This window comes from Natrix helvetica (assembly GCF_964273705.1).
Source record: "Natrix helvetica genome assembly, chromosome: 8".
Classification (NCBI taxonomy): domain Eukaryota; kingdom Metazoa; phylum Chordata; class Lepidosauria; order Squamata; family Natricidae; genus Natrix; species Natrix helvetica.
The window spans coordinates 7,516,913-7,539,568 of NC_138559.1; the positions used below are offsets into that span (position 1 = coordinate 7,516,913).

General features: G+C 41.2%; 1 protein-coding gene across 3 annotated transcripts in view; it reads left to right on the forward strand.

Moving 5' to 3' along the window:
• Positions 1–22,656, forward strand: part of PEBP4 (phosphatidylethanolamine binding protein 4) — a 300,039-nt gene that overhangs the window by 4,306 nt on the left and 273,077 nt on the right. For all 3 annotated transcript variants that reach the window (XM_081960837.1, XM_081960836.1, XM_081960835.1), the window contains exons 2-3: positions 3,016–3,143; positions 5,966–6,098. In XM_081960837.1, the coding sequence (XP_081816963.1) occupies positions 3,022–3,143; positions 5,966–6,098 (255 nt within the window). In that variant the 5' untranslated portion in view covers positions 3,016–3,021. The remainder of the gene's footprint in view (positions 1–3,015; positions 3,144–5,965; positions 6,099–22,656) is intronic.

Consider the following 22,656-nt stretch of genomic DNA (forward strand, 5'->3'; position numbering starts at 1 on the left):
TCTCGCATTTTCTAGCCTGGAGCTTTAACCACTAGTTATACACTAACTAAGTTGAAGTGGTGTAAGGTTTCCTGCCTAAGCAGGGGGTTGGACTAGAAGACATCCAAGGTCTCTTCCAACGCTGTTATTCTATTCTATTCTATTCTATTCTAATACTAATACTAATACTATAGTGTGTGTGTGTGTGTGTGTATAGAAGAATCAATAGGTGGAAACTAATCAAGAAGAGAAGCAACTTAAAACTGAGGAGAAATTTCCTGACAGTTAGAACAATTAACCAGTGGAACAACTTGCCTCCAGAAGTTGTGAATGTCCCAACACTGGAGGTTTTTAAGAAGATGTTGGATCGCTATTTGTCTGAAGTGATGTAGGGTTTCCTGCCTAAGCAGGGGGTTGGACTAGAAGACCTCCAAGGTCCCTTCCAACTCTGCTATTGTATTGTATTGCACTGTGTGTGTGTGTGTGTGTGTGTGTGTGTGCGCGTGTATATATTTATGTATATATGTATATATACATACACCCCCACCCCCACCCCACACCCCCACACACATAGTGTAATAATATATTATTTGTTTGGTTAGTTTGGGATAGTGTAGCAGTTAAGACGTGTCACTGCATTAATTGGTTTGCTTAGCTGTGTTGACATTTATTGCGCATGCTCCAGTTCTTATCTGACAAATGATTTAGTACGCCTGCTCATTCACATTCCAACCTTATTTTCTTTTCTGATCTTCCGTTCGCCTGCCAAGAGGGTGGGCAACATAACTCTGAAGAGATGTAGTTAATTGAGTTAGCAGTTTTGTATTTTTATTTTATTTTGTATTAAAAGTGTTTTTATTAGAATATGCTTCGAGTTTTATTTTGCTTGTCTTCAGAAGTATGCTACTAGGAGAGCCAAGATCCAACACCTCATTAATTCAGGTTGGAACTCCCCCCCCCCGACAAAATGGTAGCAGAGGATGGTTATATAATTTATGGCTTTTCTTCTTCTTAGCTACTTCCAACCGATAAGCATAATAGGCTAATTAGAGAAGATGATTTATCGACTGAGGAACGATTAGGTCATCTTTCTAACAATGCCAAAAAAGAAAAAGAAACAGAGAGATTTCTCTTGAAGACATTCCAAAGGCTTCCTCCCCTCTGATGGAGAAGCGAAAAGCTTTTTACACTGGATTCCAAGTTTTCAAATGCCGATAGCTTCAGCAACCAGGCTGGATGAAAAATCATCTATGGGAAAAAGATCTCAACAAGATGGGGCTGTTCCTGTTAAAGACCTGAAAGGTCTCAGATTTCTCTTTCATAGGATATACAAATCCATATCTAGAATGATTATCTACAATTGTTAGAAAATACTTTTCTAACAGAAGAAAAATACTTTCTAACAGGAGGCTGTGAGTTTTAATCCTGCCCTAGTCATGAAAGCTGTCTAGGTGAGCCAGGTATTCTCTCCCAAATTGCCTCACATAATTGTTGCTATGGAGAAAATAGGAGAAGGAAGGAGTATTACGTATATTTGCCACATTGAGTTACTTATAAAGTAATACAGGTGGAGTTAAAAAGAACCATAATAAATAAATAATAAAATACCATGTTTCCCCGAAAATACGACAGAGTCTTATTTTTTTTGCCCCATGAAATATGGCATTGGGATTACTAAAGGGGGAGGGCTTATTGTTTTGGGGTTGCCGGGCAGCTGCTCCCTTGCGAACTGGCTCCCGAAATGCTGGGCACAGCCTCAGGAGCGAAGCAGCCATTAGGTGACCACGCTCACGAGCAGCCACCCGGCAAACCCCCTCTCCAGCCGGGCAGAGCACCATTCACTGACTTAGAGAGTATCCCTAAGGCTTCAAGCCATGTGGAGCTCTGCCCACCCCCCAGCTCCCGCGGCTTGGCACATTCGGCATACCCCCTAGGTCAGTGCATGGAGCTCTGCCCGGCTGGAGAGGGGGGTTGCGTTAGCACCTGCTCCACCCCCAGCTCACATACCTCCCAGCCTCACCATGCCCTGGGTCAGCTGTCCTTGCAGCCGCCACTGAGCTCCGAGCAAAACTTCTCCCCCTTCCAAACTCCGGAACTCGGCTTCCGATTCTTCCAGCAGCGGCCGCTCTAGGAGTGTTTTCTATGGTTATGGGCAGGCTGCCGGACAAAGGGACAGCCGTTATGGGCAGCCGCCCTGCAACTCCCCCCTCCTGCCAGGCAGAACGCCACTCCCCAACCTAGCGGTATCCTTAAGGTGCCAAGCAACATGAGTGCCCCTCTTCCGCCCCACCCCACCCACAGCTCCCACGGCTTGGCGCCTTTGGGATACCGCTAGGTTGGTGAGCGGTGCTCTGCCTGGCCGGAGGGGGGGTGTCCAGGGGGCTTATTTTCGGCAGGGAGGGCTTATATTTTTGCCCAGCCGAAAAATGTGGCAAGTTTCAGGACATGTTGCATTTTTGGGGAAACACGGTATATAGAAATGCTGGGCCTGTGAACTATTTATTCTCATTTGTCTACCTCACACTCAGTGGTGAATGCAGAGGCAGTTATAGGGATGTCTACAAGAAGGGAAGAAGTAAAAAAAAAGTCAAGATGTTAGTCACAACCTTGTCCCTTTTTTAATCTAGGCCTACGCGGACAGCTCTTTGCTATCCCGAGGGCATTTTATGGGATTGTTCGATATTTATTGAATTAGGAAGAACAGCTTGAGTTCAGTTCCAATTAAGCTATTTTGTCTCCCTCTGATGAGCTCAAATTGAGGGAAACCTAGGGTATAAAAGCATTTAATTTAGTCTATTAATAACATGTTACTGAGTAGCCATTAGGCCAGCTCAGAATACAAAACATAAAATACATGTTAATGATTAGAAGGTTTACTGTAAAATTAGCTTTCATGGATCTGATACATTTAAGGCGCTGTTGGCAATAGAATTTGGAAGTAATTGCTTAAAAACGATTTGCAAAAATAGAGACAGGTTTTCAGTACAGTTGTGTCTGGTGGAATCTGTTCACTTTTCACTGTTTTGTTTTTGGCAGGACAAGATGAGGCCTCTGGTTCCCCATTTTCTGGCAGTTTCTTGTCTTTTAATTGTCTTACAAGACAGTGTCAGAATGGAAGAATGCATCTTTAGAAAAATGGACTGGGAGGACAAAACATTTTGTAGGTAAGCTCAGATTCCTTTATAAGTGTAGGCATTTTATACCAATTTTCATTCATCATGGCCATGACAGGATACAGCCGGTTCGCACCGGTTCAAACAAACTGGATGTTAAGTTTACATCTGGTTCACCGAACTGGTAATTGCAAGGACTGGCTGGCCCCGCCCATCCCTCCCCTCCCAGGAGTCTCCACGAGGCCCGTTTTGGATGCCAGGTAATTGCAGGGCCTGCACGGAGGTTCTGGGAGGGCGAAAAATAGGCCTCCTGGAAGTCTGGAAACGGGCCTGTTTCCAGTCTCCAGAGCCTGGGGGAGGCCATTTTCGCCCTTCTGGAGGCTCGAGAAAAGCCTCTGGAGCCTGGGGAGCGCAACCCCCCCCCCCCCGGCCATGCTGCAGAAGGCCGAGTAGGCCACGCCCACCAAACAGAGAACCTGTTGCTAATATTTTTCAATCCCAACCCTGATTGACAGCCATAAAGCAAATATTTTATACAACATCAGTAACATTTTCTGAATAAGTATCATCACTAAATTAACTTCCTAGGGATAACCACAACTCTTTTGGCAAAATTATATTAAAATATTTATTCCGTTACATGATATTAATAGTGTACTTCTGACAGACAAGCATTTATCCAGTGATTCTACTGGATAGAAGACGTTACATATATTAACTATTTTAAAACTGTGGGGCATACTGTTTAAATTTAGCTCGTATATGCCTCTACTTTTTAAAGAATATCAGTCCTATATTTGATTAAGAAAGATATAAATGAAGTAGTTTTATGAGCATTCACATTGGTATCTCTGGTTTTGATATGTACTTCCTTTATCAGTATATTTCAATAAATTGGATCCTGGCTCATCCAACGTTTTGTCTCCTTTCTGTATATGTCAAATTCCATGTAGAAAAGAGTTTTTTTTTTTTTTGCAAAAGTTTTTATTATATTACAACATTTATGGCTCAGCCGATTTCTAAAAGGCTCTCAAGCAAGGTCAAGCAAAAAAAAATGTTTAAAAAATAGCAATTCAATTAATATTTAAAAATTAAATAAAAAATAAGGTAACAATTTAGCATCATTTAAAACATCAACAATAACCTTTGACACTTATAAAACTAAACAAACTAAACTAAGGACCAAACACAGACTGATATATTTATTGGTCTGCTTACAAAATGCTGGCAAAGTCAGTGTATTTTTGAGTTTCTGTCTCCCATCTTTTCTCATATCAGGAATAACACTGCAACTATTTAAAAAATAATAATTGTAAATTGTCCTTTGAGGAATTGGAAGTGGGGTAGACATAGTGGGACAGAAGATAGTTGACAGTAGTAGCTAGTAGAGCTATCCGGAAACTTTCAAATTGTTTTTGTTTATTTCAGAGGGGAACAATATGTTTCTGAATTCTACTCTCAAATTGGTCTGAATGTTGTAAAAAGTACTTGCTCACCCCAACTGGCAACAGCTTTCAAAAATGTGTTACATTTCCCTTTTATTTTATTCCGTCTCATCCCACACTTCTTGAATAAGTACTATAGCTTTTCATTCTACTCCACTCTAAATCAGGGATCACCAACCTTTCGGACCTCAGGGACCACTAAATTCTTAATTTTAAATCCCATGGACCATTAATTGAATTAGTGATGGGCTGGGGTCCTTCAGGCACTTATCTTGGCCACCTGTTAGTGGAGAGAAGCACCCGGGGTCAACCCTAGGTTTGTTGTCCATTGCAGCTAGGAATCTTAAATACCGCCAAGAATGAATGAATGTCTTGTAGCCAGCCCGAGTGCTAGATTAGCCCCCTGCACCACTCACTGAAGCACCTAGACTCCCAGGGAGGGAGGGAGGGAGGGAAGGGCTGGAGCTACTAAACAGGCAGCCAAACTTAGTGCCTGAAGGACCCCATCCCATCAGCGAGCAGGAGTTATTGCTTTGGCGGGCTGTATCCAGCCCAGGGGCCGTAGTTTGAGGATTCCTGATTTAGTGCAATATAAAAAATGCAAAAATGCAAAGATTTTTTTACTAAAATTTTCTCATGGACCACCAGTTGGTGACCGCTGCTCTAAATGGTAGGCAGCTCTGTGGTTAGATTTAGAGGATTATCTTTGGTTGTTTCCATCATCCCAACACAAACTTCAGGGGTATGACTGCATTTGATTTTGGCTGTACATCAGCCAATATTCAATATTCACTCAGAAATATTTCTCATATAAAGCATGTCATTGATCCAAAGAGGCCAATTATTCACAAAAGGGCCTTAAAAGCTTCTTCTATATTAATTATTATTTACTGTAAATCATTGAGTCTTTCAGAAAACATTTGTAATGACTGCTGTAATCAATTTTCAACAGCTTACAATAATCCATTAAAAAGCAATAAAACATCAATAAAAAGCAATAAAACATCAATAAAAAGCAATAAAATATCCATGATAGAACTAGCAAAATAAAAATCAACCAATCCCAATCATACTAATCGGTAATAAGTGACATCAATTCTTGCCCCAAATAGTTGTCTGAAATAACTTACATTTTAATAATGTATGGAAACCTTACACTGTTTAAACAAAAACAAAGATAAATATAAACACATTCTTTCTTCTTCTTCTATTCTTTCCTAAAAATGCACCTTCCTAATCTCCCACTCTATCCCCAAGAACATTATTTTTATTCTTGTGTATAGAGGATGGAGGTTTTTTAGTTTTTAGATATACATACAGAACTCATCTATCCTTAAAAAAAGTCTAGGGTTCCAAAAATTATAATATTTTTGCTATAAGACATTAACATGGTCCTAGAAATTGACTTTTATGGTTGGTTTCTGACAGAGGGGGTCTAGAAGTTTTCTATCCAGAATTGGGAGATGTTGGCTGTTCATACATTCCAAAATGCAATGCCTATCGTAAACGGATCAGCAAGGAATGGATCAGCCCTGAAGTTAAATATCAGCAGGCAGATATGGTAAGAAAATTCTTGTACGTCATTTTATGCAGGCATTTCTGAGAGCAATTAGATATTATGATTCATTTTCTTACATTGCTCTTCTTTTTTCTTAACAGTGCCTAAAATCATATCTGCAAAAAACGTATGCTTTAGGATATTCCTCTATAGTAGGGATTCAAACTCAAGGCCCGGGGAGCCAGATCTGGCCCGTGGGGTGCTTAGATCCTGCCCGTGGGCCATCCTGTAAACAGTAAAGGACCAGCCCTCGATGCCTCTGCCAGTGAAAATAGAGGCCGGGCAGGCCGCGCATGACCTCCCCGACAAAGGTGCATTGCTCCCGGTTCGGCCAAGATCGGGTGAACCTGTAGTGGCGGCAATAGGAGACTCTGCCCACCCACTTGGACGCTTCTGCGCATGCGCAGAAATGTTGTGCATGCGTGTGAGCACGTACACGCACAAGCTAACCGGTAGTAGAAAAAATGGAAACCCACCACTGCTCCCCAAGCTCCACTTTCACTGGCAGAGGTCTGCAGGAGGCTGTCACAGCCAAAAACGGAGCCTTGATGAGTGACATCAATGAGCCCCCCCTGGCCACGCCCAACACCACACCCCCGAGGTCAAACACAATCCTGATGCGGCCCTCACTGAAATCAAGTTTGGTACCCCTGCTCAATAGCATGCATGCACAGACAAATGAACCCCCATCTGTGCCATTGTGTGATGGTTAGTGGGATCTAGTGGGAAAAAATTCAGAACAGGTTTGTGGAGAGTAAAGTTAGCCTTAGCCATGAAGTCAATGTGTCAACAGCCAATATGTCTTCCCCACTCCCTTTGTCTCTGAATAGTGTAGCCAGCATATAATTTTCCTACCTTTTACATTGTTAAAACATCAAATAAGCTGTTTGAATTTTATGCCTAAGCAGAAATTTTATATGTGTTGCATATGGGGTATAAAAGGATAAACAGAATAAGGATGAAGACTTAATAACTACAAAGGACTGTTCTTTGCTATGGAATTTGATTTGTAGAAATCCTTTAAAACTTTTATATAAGCAATTATGTACTTATAGAAGCTGTATAGCAATCAACTTTCTTTCATTTATTCACTGCACTGCATTATAAAAAGCATTATATAATATAACTGTGTTGTATGATAACAGCATGAACCCAGAACAAAGTGGACTCAGTCAGTGGCATAGATGGTAGTCTTTGCAGGAATCATTAGCATCTTCCAGTAATACTGGCAGCTTTCAAATAAAAACCAATATTAATGCATCGGATTATAGAGCAGGGATGGAGAACCTATGGCACGCGTGCCACAAGTGGCACGCTGAGTCATTTGTCAGGGCACGCGAGGCACTGCCCTGTCAGCTGAGTTCACCTTTTAAAAAGCTATTTTTTGCCTTCCCCAGGCTCCAGAGGCTTTTTAGGAGCCTGGGGAGGGCGAAAAGAGCCTCCCCCGCCTCCCCGGAAGCTTCAGGGACCGTCCGGAGGCTTCCCTGACGCCTTCGGAGTGCTTAAAACCACCCTCCGAGCAAACCGGAAGTGAATTCCGGGTTGCTCGGAGGGTCGTTTTAAGCGCTCCGAAGGCTTCAGGGACCGTCCGGAGGGCTCTTTAAGCCTCTGGAGCCTAGGGAGGGCGAAAAAAGCATGTAAAAATGGGGGGGGCGTTGTGCGCGCATGCGCACTGGGAGATCGTGCATTACATTATGGGTGCGGCACACCCGCACACGCCCCCCCGCGCTCTCCCCACTTGTGGCACGCGAGCCAAAAAAGGTTCGCCATCGCTGTTATAGAGTATGAAAACTGGGTCACCATCCCGTGGAATTGGATTGTTGACCTCTAAGCCCAATACTTCCATCATTCGTAGAAGTGAAACGCACACCTCCCCCCCAGGCTTTACAATGGCTTAATCTAGGGAAGATAAAATACATTCAATATCAAGTCAGATTCAATCTTTGGTGGATGTCAAATGTGGTAGAACTAAAGGTCAGAATGGAAAACGAGGGGATACATATTTACACGTGTTCACTGCAGCTAGAATTGTGTTTGCACAACAATGGAAAAATGAAGAGCTCCCTACCGATGAAAATGTTATTAAAAAATATTAGAATGTGCAGAAATGGATAGATGAACACTTAAAATTAAGAAGGAAGAAACTGAATATTTTTTAACATGGGATTTGTTTTATCAATGGCTAACTAGCATAAACAGAAGTTAGAAACTTTAAAACATAAGAAAATGGTTAACTAAATGGAAGATTTATTAAAATGGATAAGTAAATATTATGTGATGTGATGTTATTAATGTTATTAATGTTTATCATTAATGTTATGAATATTATTGCTATTATTATTAATACTATTTCTCAAAAACAATTGTACTCAGACAACACACCGTTCAAATAGACATTGAATTTTTATGTTTAATATTTACAAAAATAAATAAATAAGATGTCAGACCTGAAAGCCATATTTTACATTTTCTACTGTGGGGGAAATGGGAGGGGCCTGAAGGCCCGATGTAAAATGTGGCTTCCAGGTCTGACATAAGAATTAGGAAAACGATTCTTGAAGAATCATGTCTCATGCTGGAGAGATGCAGGAAACAGGGCTTTGAGGCTCAGGCAGTTGCTAAGACCTTTTATTAGCCACTTCCAGCCTGGTGAAATAATACAGTTTAAGATTAGTTTAAGACCCAAGGATGCTTAACATTCAACATAGCTAAATAACTAAATCAGTGAAACAAATAGCAGTGATTATATTATCAATTATAACACAGTAGATTTGTATATAAAAAGAAGAATGGACTGAGAGTGAGAAAAAAGGTTGACCTCCATCAGGACCTGCCAATTAAAATGAAATGAAATAAAACATAGGATGTACCAAACCAAACACAGTAAGTCTTGATAGTAATATTGATGTTCCTTATAAAAACATAAGATGACTCTTACAAACAAGGTTGGAAAAAGGATACTTTTGGGAGATTTTTAAACCAATGGACTTTAAAAAAAAATTGCCTCAGAAGCAGAACTTACAAAATCTCTGCAAGAGTGTTGAAATCTTGAGCAGTTTACTGCTTCCCTATCCTATAGCAATAGTACTTAGACTTATATACTGCTCCATAGTGCTTTACGGCACCCTCTGAGTAGTTTACAATGTCAGCATTATTTACATATGCCCCCAACAATCTGGGTCCTCATTTTATCCACTTCAGAAGGATGGAAGGTTGAGTCAACCTTGAGCCTGGTGAGATTTGAACTGCCAAACTGCAGCTAGCAGTCAGCTGAAGTAGCCTGCAATACTGAACTCTAACCTCTGTGCCACCTTAGCGCTATAATTCATTTTATGCTTGGATTACATCTATGAGTGAGGCATTAGTCCCTTTTCCTTGTCCTTTTTCAGTTTTACCTTTTTCTTTTGCAGAGATATATGCCCTTTTATGTTATAGGGCTTCAGGGTTTGTTGATTTGTTGGTTGGTTGATGTCTCAGGTTTCCTGATTGTACAATATTTGGAGTATTTACAATACAATAAATATACAATATTTACATAGAGTTCACAGAGATGGCCTTGTTTGATGTCTATAACCTAATTCCATAGTTACGAAAGCAGCATACAGTAGGTAGTGTTAGACATGTGCTTGGCTCTGGATGACTTGGCAAGCAGGAAATTAGATGGAATGAGAAGTAATCAATATTATACAAGCATTTTATTCTTCTAAGACTTTTTTTTAAATAATTTTTTTTTATTTTCAAACACAAACACACAACACATATAACATAAAAGCCTCTTCAATTACACACAGTGTGTCGATTGGTTACAAAGTCTTTCTGTGTCCTTTCCGTGGTCCTCACTTGAATTTTATCAAAATTCACATATTGACAATCAAGATATCTTTGTATACATTGTTATTATGCTTCCTCCTATTCTAAGTCATTCAATCATTTTAGCGTTGATAACATTCTCTAATAGTTTCCAATTCCATGTTTTTTCCCATTATTAGTATCATCAATCTAATATACATGTATACAAATTGTTATAATTATTAAACATCCATTAAGCCCAGCTATTATTACATCCTTTCAACATGGCATATTAAATTTGAAGTAAATTTATATTATGACATTTTATTACATTATCCTGACATAATCTATTATAATCTATTCTATATAGAATTGTTTATCTTTTATAAAAAGGCTTTTCAACATCATCTCCATAATCCTCACTTACAGTATTGTATAAAATTTCATATTATCAATCTAGTATATATAAATGCTTTGTTTTCATTATTAATCATTTATTTGACTATAGCTGTTATTACATTGTACATTCACTCAAAATGTAACTATATTTAACTAAATTTATTGTGACATCATTCTATTATTTTAGCATTGATAACATTCTCTAATAATTTTCAATTCCATGTGTCTCCCCCCCCCCCCCATTATTAGTATGTGTGTGTATCAATCATGTAAAATCTTAGCTCCATCCTATGCAGACTCTGCAGTCTCAGGACCTCACGTTCAACTCTCAGAAATTTTGAGACATCCTAAAAGCAGACAGTAGCAAAAGCGTTTGTAATCTTACCATTACAGATTATTACTGTTCCATTACATCACATTTTATCTCTTCAGGCTCAGACCGCAGGTATGGAATGACTGCCTCTGAATGTGACCCATCCAACACTGGTTTATATTGCATTTTTCTCCATAGAATGTTTCAAGCAGTCTTGAGCAAAATTTTCTCTGCTTGTGGTCATTACCAAGCCTGGTCAATCTGAAGAAATCCTTCTTTCCTAACCACAAAATGTGCCCACAGTGAGGCGGTGAGCAGATGTACAGTCACAATATAAAAAGGTAATGCTCTCCTGCAGTGTGAGCGAAACATATTTGATGCGGCCTGCCAGCAGCTAGTGGAGCTGGCAGCAGATTCGGACAGTGAGGAGGTTGGGGAGGAACCTGGGCCAGTCCTGGAGTCTGCGGAAGGCTCTGATGAGGGCTCTGTGTCAGAGGCAGAGAGGGGGCCAGGGCCGTCTGACAGTTATCAGCTGCCTTCAGAGTCAAACATCAGTGAGGCAGAGGAGCCTGTTCCCAGTGTGCACATGCGCAGAGTGGCCAGATGAAGGGAATAGCTAACGAACAAGAGCCGACTTGGGAGTAGAGCTGCCAAAAGAAAAGAGCTGCCAAAAGAAAAGAACAGCTAAGAAATTAGGGTTGACTTGGGAGTAAGGCCACAGGAGGAGGATGAATGGCCCCTCCCAGAGGGAATAAAGGAGGAGCGAAAGGGGAGTGGAGTTTGCAGGAGAGAATTAGTTCACTTCATTGGTTTGTGACTCTCCGAGACTCCTTGACAAGTTCTGCAGATCTCAGCCTGGCATCTCTCCAAGCCAGATAAGGTCTGTGACTATAAATCCTCCCTTGAAAGACTTTGCCAGCTGTGAATGATCAGAATTCACAGTCAATTAATAAAAGGGGGTTTTGCCAGGACAAGGAGTTTGCTTCATGCTCTTGGGAAGCCTCGGTCCGAACAATATTAATCTAAGAGCTGCTTTAGCTTAGAAAACCTTAAAACCCATCCTTTCAGTCAACAGTTCAGGAAGCGGACCAGCAGTTGGTGACCCCTGCTGTATTGGAGAGAAAAGGATATTGATGGGGACAGACTATTCACTAATCTAGGTATAGGATGACAAAATGCTGCCCCATGGATGAGACTGTAGATGTAAATTGAAAGGATATACTTGTTACTGGGTCCAGGAGCGGAATTCACTTACCGTATTTTTCGGAGTATAAGACACACTGGAGTATAAGACGCACCAAGGTTTTGAAGAGGCAAATAAAAAAAAGTGTTTGCACTCTACGGGCCCATTTTCCCCCCCAAAACGGGGCATGAATAGCCTTTAGGAGGCTTGTAGAATGCTCCTGGGGTGTGCCCCCCCCAAAATGAGCTAAAATGCCCCATTTTTTGCAAAAACAAGCCAGTTTTTTTAAAAAGGGCATGAATAGCTTTTAGGAGCCTTGCGGAGTGCTCCTGGGGGCTGGGTGCGGGGCATAATGAGCAAAAAATGGCCCTTTTTTGCTCATTTCTGCCCTCCCTAGCCCCCAGGAGCACTCTGCAAGGTTCCTAAAAGTTATGCACGGCCATTTGGGTGAAGGGGGCAGGGTTTCTGGAGGCAAAAAATGCTATATTCAGTGTATAAGATCCACCCAGATTTTCAGCCTCTTTTTTGAGGGGAAAAAGGTGCGTTTCCCCACCGATTCGCAAATGTGGGCATACCCACATTCCGCACATGCGCTTTGACCATTGAAAACGTGCCTAAATAGGACGGCATAGAGCCGGGGCAGGTGGGCAGGCCCACCCGGGATTTCCACTACCGATTTGGGCAAACCAGTCCGAACCGGCTGAATTCCATCTCTGCATGAGTCCTCTCCAAAATGACCAAATCTATATCACAGACTGCTTTGTTTCAATCATTCCAGGAGAATATCTGCTGTCAGGACAGTTGTAATGGAGGAAGAACTCCACTAGGATAATTGGACTGTTCTATTGCTGTATTGGTTGTGGGTTTATACTACTCCCCACATCAAGCCCTTAATAGCCTGGAAATATTCTGGAGATGAATGATCAGGAATGGTGTCTAGTAAAATGTTTACAGTCTTACAGTGGGGGGGGGGGGAGCCAGTAGATGGCACTATTGTCCTTGTTATTACATTGCCTAACAGATGAAATTTTCCTAGGGATGATAGTTAACTCTGTTGTGGGATGTTTCCCACTTACAAGCACGAAGCATATCTTGGCTTTCTGCTTCTTCTGTAAATCTGCATTTTAGTAATCCAAGTTATTTAAAGAGAGGGAGAGGTACTTCCCAGAACCACATGGAGATAAAATGACAGAAGAGATTCCCAGAGTTTGATTAGAAAAAGATGGAGACTGACTGAGGAAGTGTAAGAGCTTCCATTTGTGATTATACTGAGATGATTTAAAATATCTATTTTTCTTTGTTGACTGCATCTGCAGATATCCGGGCAGCAGCCATTTGTAAAGTGAGACTAAACTTGGGCAACTTTTGTTCCTTCCCCAGTTTCCTTTTCTGGGGAAGTTTGTTAAGAAATAGAATAGGAATAAGAATGGAATGAAATAGAATTCTTTATTGGCCAAGTGTGATTGGACACACAAGGAATTTGTCCTTGGTACAAATGCTCTCAGTGTACATAAAGAAAGATAAAATAGAATACATTCATCAAGAATTATAAGATACAACACTTAGTGATAGTCATAGGTTACTAATAATCAATCAAATCGTACTAGGAACAAATAAAACAATATAAATTGTAAAGGATCAAGCAACATGGTTACAGTCACAAGTGGAAAGAGATAGGTACTAGGAAGGAAGAGAATAATAATAATAATAATAATAGACTTTTAGTAGATAATTTCACAGTGTTGTGGGAATTATTTGTTTAGCAGAGTGAGGGCATTTGGGAAAAGCTGCCCTTGTGTTTTCAAAGAGCCCTGGGAGATGTATACACCTGTTTGATCCAGAGACTAGTTGTTAATGAGTTGCACTTTCTCATAATGGAACTACTAGTGTGCAATTTAGGGGTCTTGCTAGACTATCAGCTCTTAGTTGAACAGCCAGTGAAGGGAAGAAGATTTGTGTGGGAAGTGTGCTCATTTCTAGATCGCTTCTGCCTTAAGTTACCTCACATGTGGACTAGTGAAATTCCCTCTACATGGGGCTGCTTTGAAAAATACTTAGAAGCTTCAGCTGTTACAGAATGCTATTGTTGCTGTTGTTATTTTATCCTTCCTGTTTTATGTATATAACTCAAGGCAGTGAGCATACATAATACTCCTTCCTCCTATTTTCCCCACAAAAAAACCCTGTGAGATGGATGGACTAAGAGAGACAGTGAATTACCTAAAATTCCCCAGCTGGCTTTCATGCTTAAGGCAGAACTAAAATTCACCATCTCCTGGTGATTGGCCTCTGGTCATCCGTACGGCTTTCATGCCTAAGGCAGGACTAGAGCTCACCGTCTCCTGGTGATTGGTCTCTGGTCATCCAGCCGGATTTCATGCCTAAGGCAGGACTAGAGCTCACTGTCTCCTGGTGATTGGCCCACAGTTACCCAGTCAGCTTTCCTGCCTAAGGGAGGATTCACTGTCTTCTAGTTTCTATACCAGCATTATGACTCTTTGTAAAGGAATGTGCAGATGATTTTGGGGATCGCGGGGAAGAGATGCTGCCTAGGAAACAGAAGCAGAAGCCCCTGGTGGCTTAACAGTCCCAATTTCCTCAGGGAAAGGCTTTACTTTGTTCCCGGACAGAGTGGCAAAAAGCCAAATCGCTTTATTTGTTATGATTATTTTATAATGACTAAAATACTAAGGTTTGAAAAGAATCGTATGACATTTGAATATTGATGGGGGTAAGAAAACTCAATTCCTCAAATAACATCTTCTTCAGCATCTTCTAGTGGTCTGTGGCCTTAAATATTTATATTAGGGCTCTCTGATTGTTGGAAGACATGTCCATCTGGGTTCAGTTCCAAGTGGGGGGAAAGACACTGGATTCATGGAAGTTGCTTGAAAAGAAGGTTTTAATGGTGGACAAGATCACATGCCTTGAAGATGTTGGGTGAAGGAGATGCTGAGAGTGCCTGGGTTTTATGCCCTCTCTGGGCTTTTGAATTTGAGCTTGTATTCTGATTGGTTGTCAGACTCCCATGGGGTCATACAGGGGTAACTTTGTAGGTTGTCTTTTGAGTCCCAGGCTTGGTTGAGCCTTGCTGGGTGATGTAATCTCCCCAGGTGCCATGTGCCATTTCTGTTGCTAGATGGGTAGAGGGCTAATCGTACCTTTGTTGTGTCTTGGCTGAGGGCATTTGCCTATGAATAGATCTAGCTATCTCTTTATCTCTTAAGTGCGTACATCTGCTGTGGGCTACTGAGGAGGGTGGGGGCTATTAAGAGTGAGTCTGCTTCCTGCCTAAAAAAAAAACATGTTTCTCCATTTCTCATCCAGGGAAATTTAATATTCTGCCTTTTTAATTATTCTTATTATATTTCATTTTTCTAAGAGAGGGGTGGGTGCTAACTTCCTACATGGTCATTAAAATGTTAAACCAAAGTAGATTCTAAATCTTCCTGAAAGATGGAGGTTAACAAGGTGTGAAAGGTCTTTCTGCTTTACTATGTACTATGTAATTGTTCAAGTGTCCCCAAGTGACTCTACATGTTAAATACTTGTTGGTTTTTCATTGCCTGTCACATTCAGCCAGCCAGCAGAGAGCATAGCTTGGATAATATATCTATAAAACCTCTTGTCTACATGCTATATGTGGCTCACTTTTTAATTTCTCCCAAATAACTTGGTAGATTTCCAAACAAGTGTCTCTTGAATTACAATGAAAAAATATATATAAAGTGCTAAGGTTTGGAGAATGCGATAATATATTTTAAAACATATGTCAGGCAAAAGAAGAAGTATAATAAAATAAAACTTGAAAAATACGGATTTGAGATTTCAGGTTCACGGTGGTTTTAGGTAATTGATTTATTTTAATATATCTAACCCGCTTTATGTCAAGAGGCAATTAATTTAAAAAGTCTACAACTATGATCACAGGGCATTTGGCAAACAGTTTATCAAGTAGTCATGTGAGCCAGAGTGGGTAGGCTGGCGTGAGATCTTATGATGGATGGAAGCAGTTTACAAGTTGCGAAGCATCCAAAGTCATTGTGACTGTGAACAGTTGTTAAATGATCAGTTATAACTTTATCTGTAATCTAAAAGAAGGGAAAAGCAACTTTAAATGGATGTAGGGGAACATAAATGGTTACTATGTGGAAGACTATATTACAGAGCACTCTGATATGGCAAATTAGCTGCTCATTAATTTTATGGCACAGATCGTCATCCAATGAATTTTGATTCCTGTTGCACCAACAAGAATGCATCCAGCTGCTGATCTTTGATATAAATTCCATCCTGCTTCAGCGGGAATATGTAGCTCATTCTGGCACTCTTCTTTTTTCTGCCACCTCTTGTTTTAAGGAGTTTGGGGGTGGCAGTTGAGCTCTTTTGTGTATTTCCAGCAACATAGTCCCCATGAGATTGCTGTCAGAATGTACCACTATCCCCTGGTACCATCTTGTGTCTGTCTATGTTCCAGAAACGGAACCGTTGGGCAAATGCCATAGATTGGAAATGCCCTTTGAAACATTCTGCGATCCAGCAGGCTTTTGCCTTTGTTGTTGTTGGTCGCAAAGTCGCGTCTGACCCATCGTGGCCCCATGGACAACATTCCTCCAGGACTTCCTGTCCTCTACCATCCCTCGGAGTCTATTTAAGCTCACGCTGACTGCTTTGGTGACTCCATACGACCATTCTGATTCTCTGTCATCCCTTTCTTCTTTTGCCACCAATCGTTCCCAGCATTGGGCTCTTCTCCAGTGAGTCTTTCCTTCTCATTAGGTGGCCAAAGGATTTGAGTTTCCTCTTCAGGATCTGGCCTTCTAAAGAGCAGTCAGGGTTGATCTCCTCTAGGACTGACCGGTTGGATCACCTTGAAGTCCAAGGGAGGAGCAAGCAAGAATCTGACTGCCTGCACAGAAGACCAATTCGTCTTGCCACTGAAGTGGTACCTATTTATCTACTGGCACAGAACATGCTTTCAGACTGCTAGGTGGACAGAAGCTGAGGCGAGTGACGGGACTTCACCCTGCCACACAGTGCTCGAACAACTGGAACAGAGACCATCTTCAGCATGGGTGTCAACTCTGCAGCCCATGGCCTGGATGCATTACATGCAGGCCACGCCCAGCCCAGCTTTGCAAAGGCAAAAACCATTGTGATACATCACAATACATCACATGATGAGATCGAGTTTGACACCCGTGTTTTTCAGCATCATTAAGCCACTATGCCAACATGCCTTTTAGAATATGATTAGCCAAGTGAAGCAATTCAGTTCAAATCATCTCACCCATCAAAAAAGTAAGACGATACTTTGGGCCCCAAAGAGAATGTACTATTAATATATAAATAAAAAAGGAGTTATTTATTTATTTATTTATTTTTATTTTATCAGACTTATTAGTCGCCCCCTCTCCCCACAGGGACTCGGGGCGACGTACACAAGCAACGGTCTACGGACTACAAAGGAGGAGGTAAAAATAAATAAATACAATAATCAGGGAAGTTAAAACTCAGGCATGTCTCCTCCTATGAGACTGACGATTTACTAAAACATGACCAAGAGAAAGATTGAATGACGAATTCCACTAGGGCAGTGATGGCAAGGCTTTTCGGCAACAAGTGCCCATGCCGGAGCATCAGAAGCCCGAATACCAGCTGGCCAATGTGCATGCGTTTGCCAGCAAGCTGGTCTCCAGGTTTCTGGCAGGCGCATGTGCTGGCCAGCTGGTCTTTGCATGTGCAAAGCACCGGAAACCCAAAGACCAGCTGACCGGCACACGCATGCCTGGTTTTTGGGCGTTTTGGGGCCATTTTCAGGCCCAAAAATTGGCCTGAAAATGGCCAGAAAAAACAGCCTGGAAAGGCACCTACTTTTTGGCTGTTTCTGGTTGGTTTTTTTGGCCATTTTCTGATGCTTTAGCACTTGCAAAAAACAGCTGGCAATGGCACACATGCTCACAGAGACGGCTCTGCATGCCACCTCTGGCACGTGTGTCATAGGTTCGCCATCACGGCACTAGGGTATGTTACACTTCCACCAGAAGAACGAAGCATGATCAATATTGAATAAACTTCCCTGAGACAGCTTGCTTTCTGCTTCTTTATATAAAAGATTTGTACAACCACCTACCTTACGTAACCTTATGTGTCATGGCACTGAACAGCTCACAGACAATACAATAAAAACAGGAAAAAAACACCCCCCAAAACAAAACAAAACCCAATCAAACCCTCCCCAGCACCCCAAACATGTATGAGCTCTAGCCTCAGAGACTCCCGAAAAATACATTTTTATATAAATAAGAAATGTAGATTATTCCTGTCTCCACTTTGGAGTTGTCAATTAGATTGGAAGTACATGTTATATTAATTCTGTAAGAGGAATCTACTGCATGTCACATATTTTAAGGATGGGCATATTTGTTTAATTAGAATATCTTGGACAACTGTTCCTTGTTACACATTGGTGATTTTTGGAAAAGCAACATTAACAGAATTGCATTTTATTGTAAACATAGTTATTCCAGAAGTTTCAGCTATGCTTGCTTTTGTTTAAGCCTACTTGTGCACCAAATGGATTAATATTACTTACACTCTCATGGTTTATGTACCGTAGATGTAAGATGTAATACTCCAGTTTTCCATCTAGATGGAATAGCCAAAGTGGCCAAGTTTTTTTTAAAACAAATCTCTGAGGTACATTGTAATTTTCATGAGCAGAGAATATTAATTTGTCAGAAAGTCCTCTTGTTGCCAACCATGATTCCTACAGTTGCTCAATAAGAAGTTCAACTTAGACTGAAAACATCTGGATCGGTTGGTAATACTCCTTGTCTTGCAAACACCTCAATATTGCTTTGCTCAACCAAAAATAAATTGGAAAAGAAAATTGAACATTGCATCAATTTGGAGCAAGTTTATAAATTCTGCAGCTAAGCAATCCCAATAGAAGATGATAGATTGCCAGCAAACATGCAGTTGCTCTGTTGATGTATAGTCGCATTAGCTGAAACGCCATATTACATGATTCTGCTTTATTACCAGTGTTGGTGGCAGACAGAAAAACAGATTACACTTGAGATCAAATCGATAGGAACTTTATTTACTGGCCTTTTAAAAACATATTTCTGCACTTTATAAAAACATACGGTAGATGCTATTGATAGAGCTTGTCTGCTTGTTAAAAAGCAATTTACCCACAGCAATGTTTTTAAGCTGCAATTTATGGCAATACTTTTTTACCTACTCTTCCACATTTCTCTTTTTATCATCACATTTGACGACTTCCTCAGAGGATTCTGTAGGTTCTAGCCATATTCACTTAGGTTGAGACCATCTCCTTTCTGGAATATGCTTGGTTTTACTTTTACTTTGAAAATATCTACAGACCCTTCTCATCCTGGACATAATATGTTTCAACTTCTACTCTCAAAATGACACTATAGAGCACTGCATACAAGAACAACTAGACACAAGAACAGTTTCCCCCCAAATGCCATCACTCTGCTAAACAAACAATTCCCTCAATACTGTCAAACTATTTACTAAGACTGCATTACTACTATTCTTCTCATTCGTCCTATTATCTATCTCCTCCCGCTTATGACCACAACCGTGTTGCTTGTATCTTTCAATTTATATTGTTTTTATTTGTTTCCTAGTATGATCTGATAGCTTATTAGTGAAATTGGCTATCACTGTATTGTATCTTTTTTATTCTTGATGAACGTATTATTCTCCTTATGTACACTGAGAGCTTATGCACCAAAGACAAATTCCTTGTGTGTCCAATCACACTTGGCCAATAAAGAATTCTGTTCTGTTCTGTTCTATTCTATTCTATTCTATTCTATTCTATTCTACTTCACTAATAGGTTTGGAAAGATGATGATATCCATCAACATCCGCCTTGACGCCTTCTTGATTGACACGCTGCAAACAAAAGGGAAGGAAAACCACATTGTACAACAGAGTGAACCAATTCAAGCAGCAAGAATAAATATAGTCTATGCTTATCTTTTGAGGAAACAGTAAATTGGTCTTCATGAAGTCAAAAAGTATTAATTATTAAATTGTCACTAAGAAGCTTCAACTGGTTTTCTTTCCCATGTTACAGTTAGTCTTGGAGTCCCACTGTGGCAGGAGAGGGAACAGGTGCAAGAAGAGAAAAGATAGGCAAAGGCTTTGTGTTCTTCTCCACCAATCCACAAATGTTTTAAACCCTACTTTTTATAAACATGTTATAGAAATTTGGCTACACCTGATTCTGGCCTACATGCATGGGTATCTACAGAGAGAAAAGTAGCATTATATCACTATGTAACATGTACCATTTGTGCAAACACATCAAAGCATTCATGATATCATCATGGCTTGTACTGGATGACCAGGCTTTGTTGTTGTTATGCTCCATCGAGTTAATTTTATTTATTGTTTATTCATTTATTAAATTTCTTTGCTGCCCATCTCACCACAAGGTGATTCTTGTAGCTGATTACTGGATGATCTCCAAGGTGCTCTGCCTGTCACTACATGACACAATTTTTGCAGGTGCATTTCTTTGGCTCCCAGAACTTCATCTAACCACCTCTTGCACAGTTGACTTCTACTTCTTCTTCAGTTTATTTTGCCCATCTTTTTCATAGATATATGAGGTCTCATAATGCCTGTCTGTCTCTCTCCCAATCTAGCAGTTCGAAAGCACGTAAAAATGCAAGTACAAAAGTAGGTACCACCTCAGCATTCCTTTGGCATTTAGTCATGCCAGCCACATGACCACAGAGACATCTTCAGACAGCGCTGGCTCTTCGGCTTTGAAATGGAGATGAGCACCGCCCCCTAGAGTCAGCACATATGTGTTTCAAGTTCAAGTTTATTTGATTTATAGACCGCCCCCTCTCCCCGAAGGGACTCGGGGCGGTGTACAGGAACCACATTAAAAAACCATATACATAATAAATACCCTTAAAACCAGATTAAACCTAAAGCCCTGTACAAATTGTTAAAAATTAAAACACACCTAAAACCAACCCATCGAATTTAAAATACAGGCCTGGGGTGGGAAGCTGGAATTAGGCCAGGCCGGCTAAATTGAACAGGTGGGTTTTTAGCTTCGTGCGGAAGGAGCGGAGATCTGTAGTTGTTCTGATATCAGGGGGAAGGTCATTCCAGAGGGTCGGGCCCATCACAGAGAAGGCCCTTCCCCTGGGCGTCGCCCACTGGCACAGCCTAGTGGACGGCACCCGGAGAAGTCCCTCTCTGTGTGAGCGGATCAGCCGAAGGGATGAATGGGGCAGGATGCAATCCCGCAAATACCTAGGTCCTGTGTGAAGGGAACCTTTACCTTTAATAAAATAATTCCCAAGTTATTAAGAAATGAGGCTCGATTGAATTTTGTGATTGCTCCATAGTGCTTTACAGCACTCCCTGAGTGGTTTACAATGTCAGCATTATTTACATATTGCCCCCAACAATCTGGGTCCTCATTTTACCCACCTCAGAAAGATGGAAGGCTGAGTCAACCTTGAGCCAGTCAGGATTGAACTCCTGGCAGTCGGCAGAATTAGCCTGCAATTCTGAATTCTAACCACTGGACCACCAAGGGAGGAAGGAAGGAAGGAAGGAAGGAAGGAAGGAAGGAAGGAAGGAAGGAAGGAATAGCAAAATTAGACTCCACAGTGCTTTACAGCCTTCTCTAAGGCTGTAAGTTTACAGAGTCAGCCTCTTGCCCCCAACAATCTGGGTCCTCATTTTACCCATATCGGAAGGATGGAAAGCTGGGTCAATCTTGAGGATCGAACTCCTGGCTGTGGTCAGAATTAGCTTGCAATATTCCGTTCTAACCACTGTGCCACCACGGTTACAAATATGGGGTTAAATGGAATCCCTTGACTTCCAGCTCCTTGAGTCATAAACTAACTGCGAAAATCTTGGTTCCTGCGATCTACTCAGAAAGAGCAACTGTTCAGAGTACAGATCTCATGATCTCTCCTTTCTTTGGAGAAATTTTTACCAGCTATAATTGTTGTGGTCGGTCGGCAGCCAGCAGAACTGGCAGCAGAGTCAGACAGTGAGGAGGTTGGGGAGGAACATGGGCCAGTCCCGGGGGCTGAGGAAAGCTCAGACGAGGGCTCTGCGTCGGAGGCAGAAAGGGAATTAGACAGCAGTGAGGCAGAGGAACAGCTGGAGCCTGTTCCCAGTGTGCGCATGCACAGAGCTGCCGGAAGACAAGAACTAAGAAAGCAGGGTCGAGTAAAGCCATACTTTGGAGGTGATTGGCCCCTCCCATAGGAAACAAAAGAGGAGCAAATGGAGAGGGGGCTTTTGCAGGAAACAATTTGTTCCTTCAGTCGTTTCAAGAGAGGAAAATACTGTTTGTGATTATAAGAGACTCGGTGCCAAGTGTTGCCTGGCCCTGCGTTTGGAAACTAGCTATCTGGCAGCTCTCCAAGCAAGATAAGGTGCGTGTTGATAAATATTCCTCTGAAAGACTGTTTGCCAAGCCTTGCTGACTGTGAACAAAAGGAATTCACAGTTCTGTAAATAAAAGAGGGTTTGCCAGGACCAAGACTAAATCATTTATGGCTGTGCTATGTAAATTTCTCAAAACATTCAATTTGCTAGCTAACAGAAACTTTTGCTCTCTAATATTAAGAAATCTGGCATATAAAGAGGTATTGTCAGTGTACGCTAAACTGAACTGCTAATGCCTTTTTAAAGAACCTCTTTGCATGAGTAGGCATGGTAGAAATGTCATTTCCTATCCGTAGTATTAGTTATACTCTGACCAGAAACGTAACCATCTCAGACAAACATATCCCACTGCTCCAAGCAAAGGAAGGATAACTTCACTACCGCCTATTTATTCAACCTTT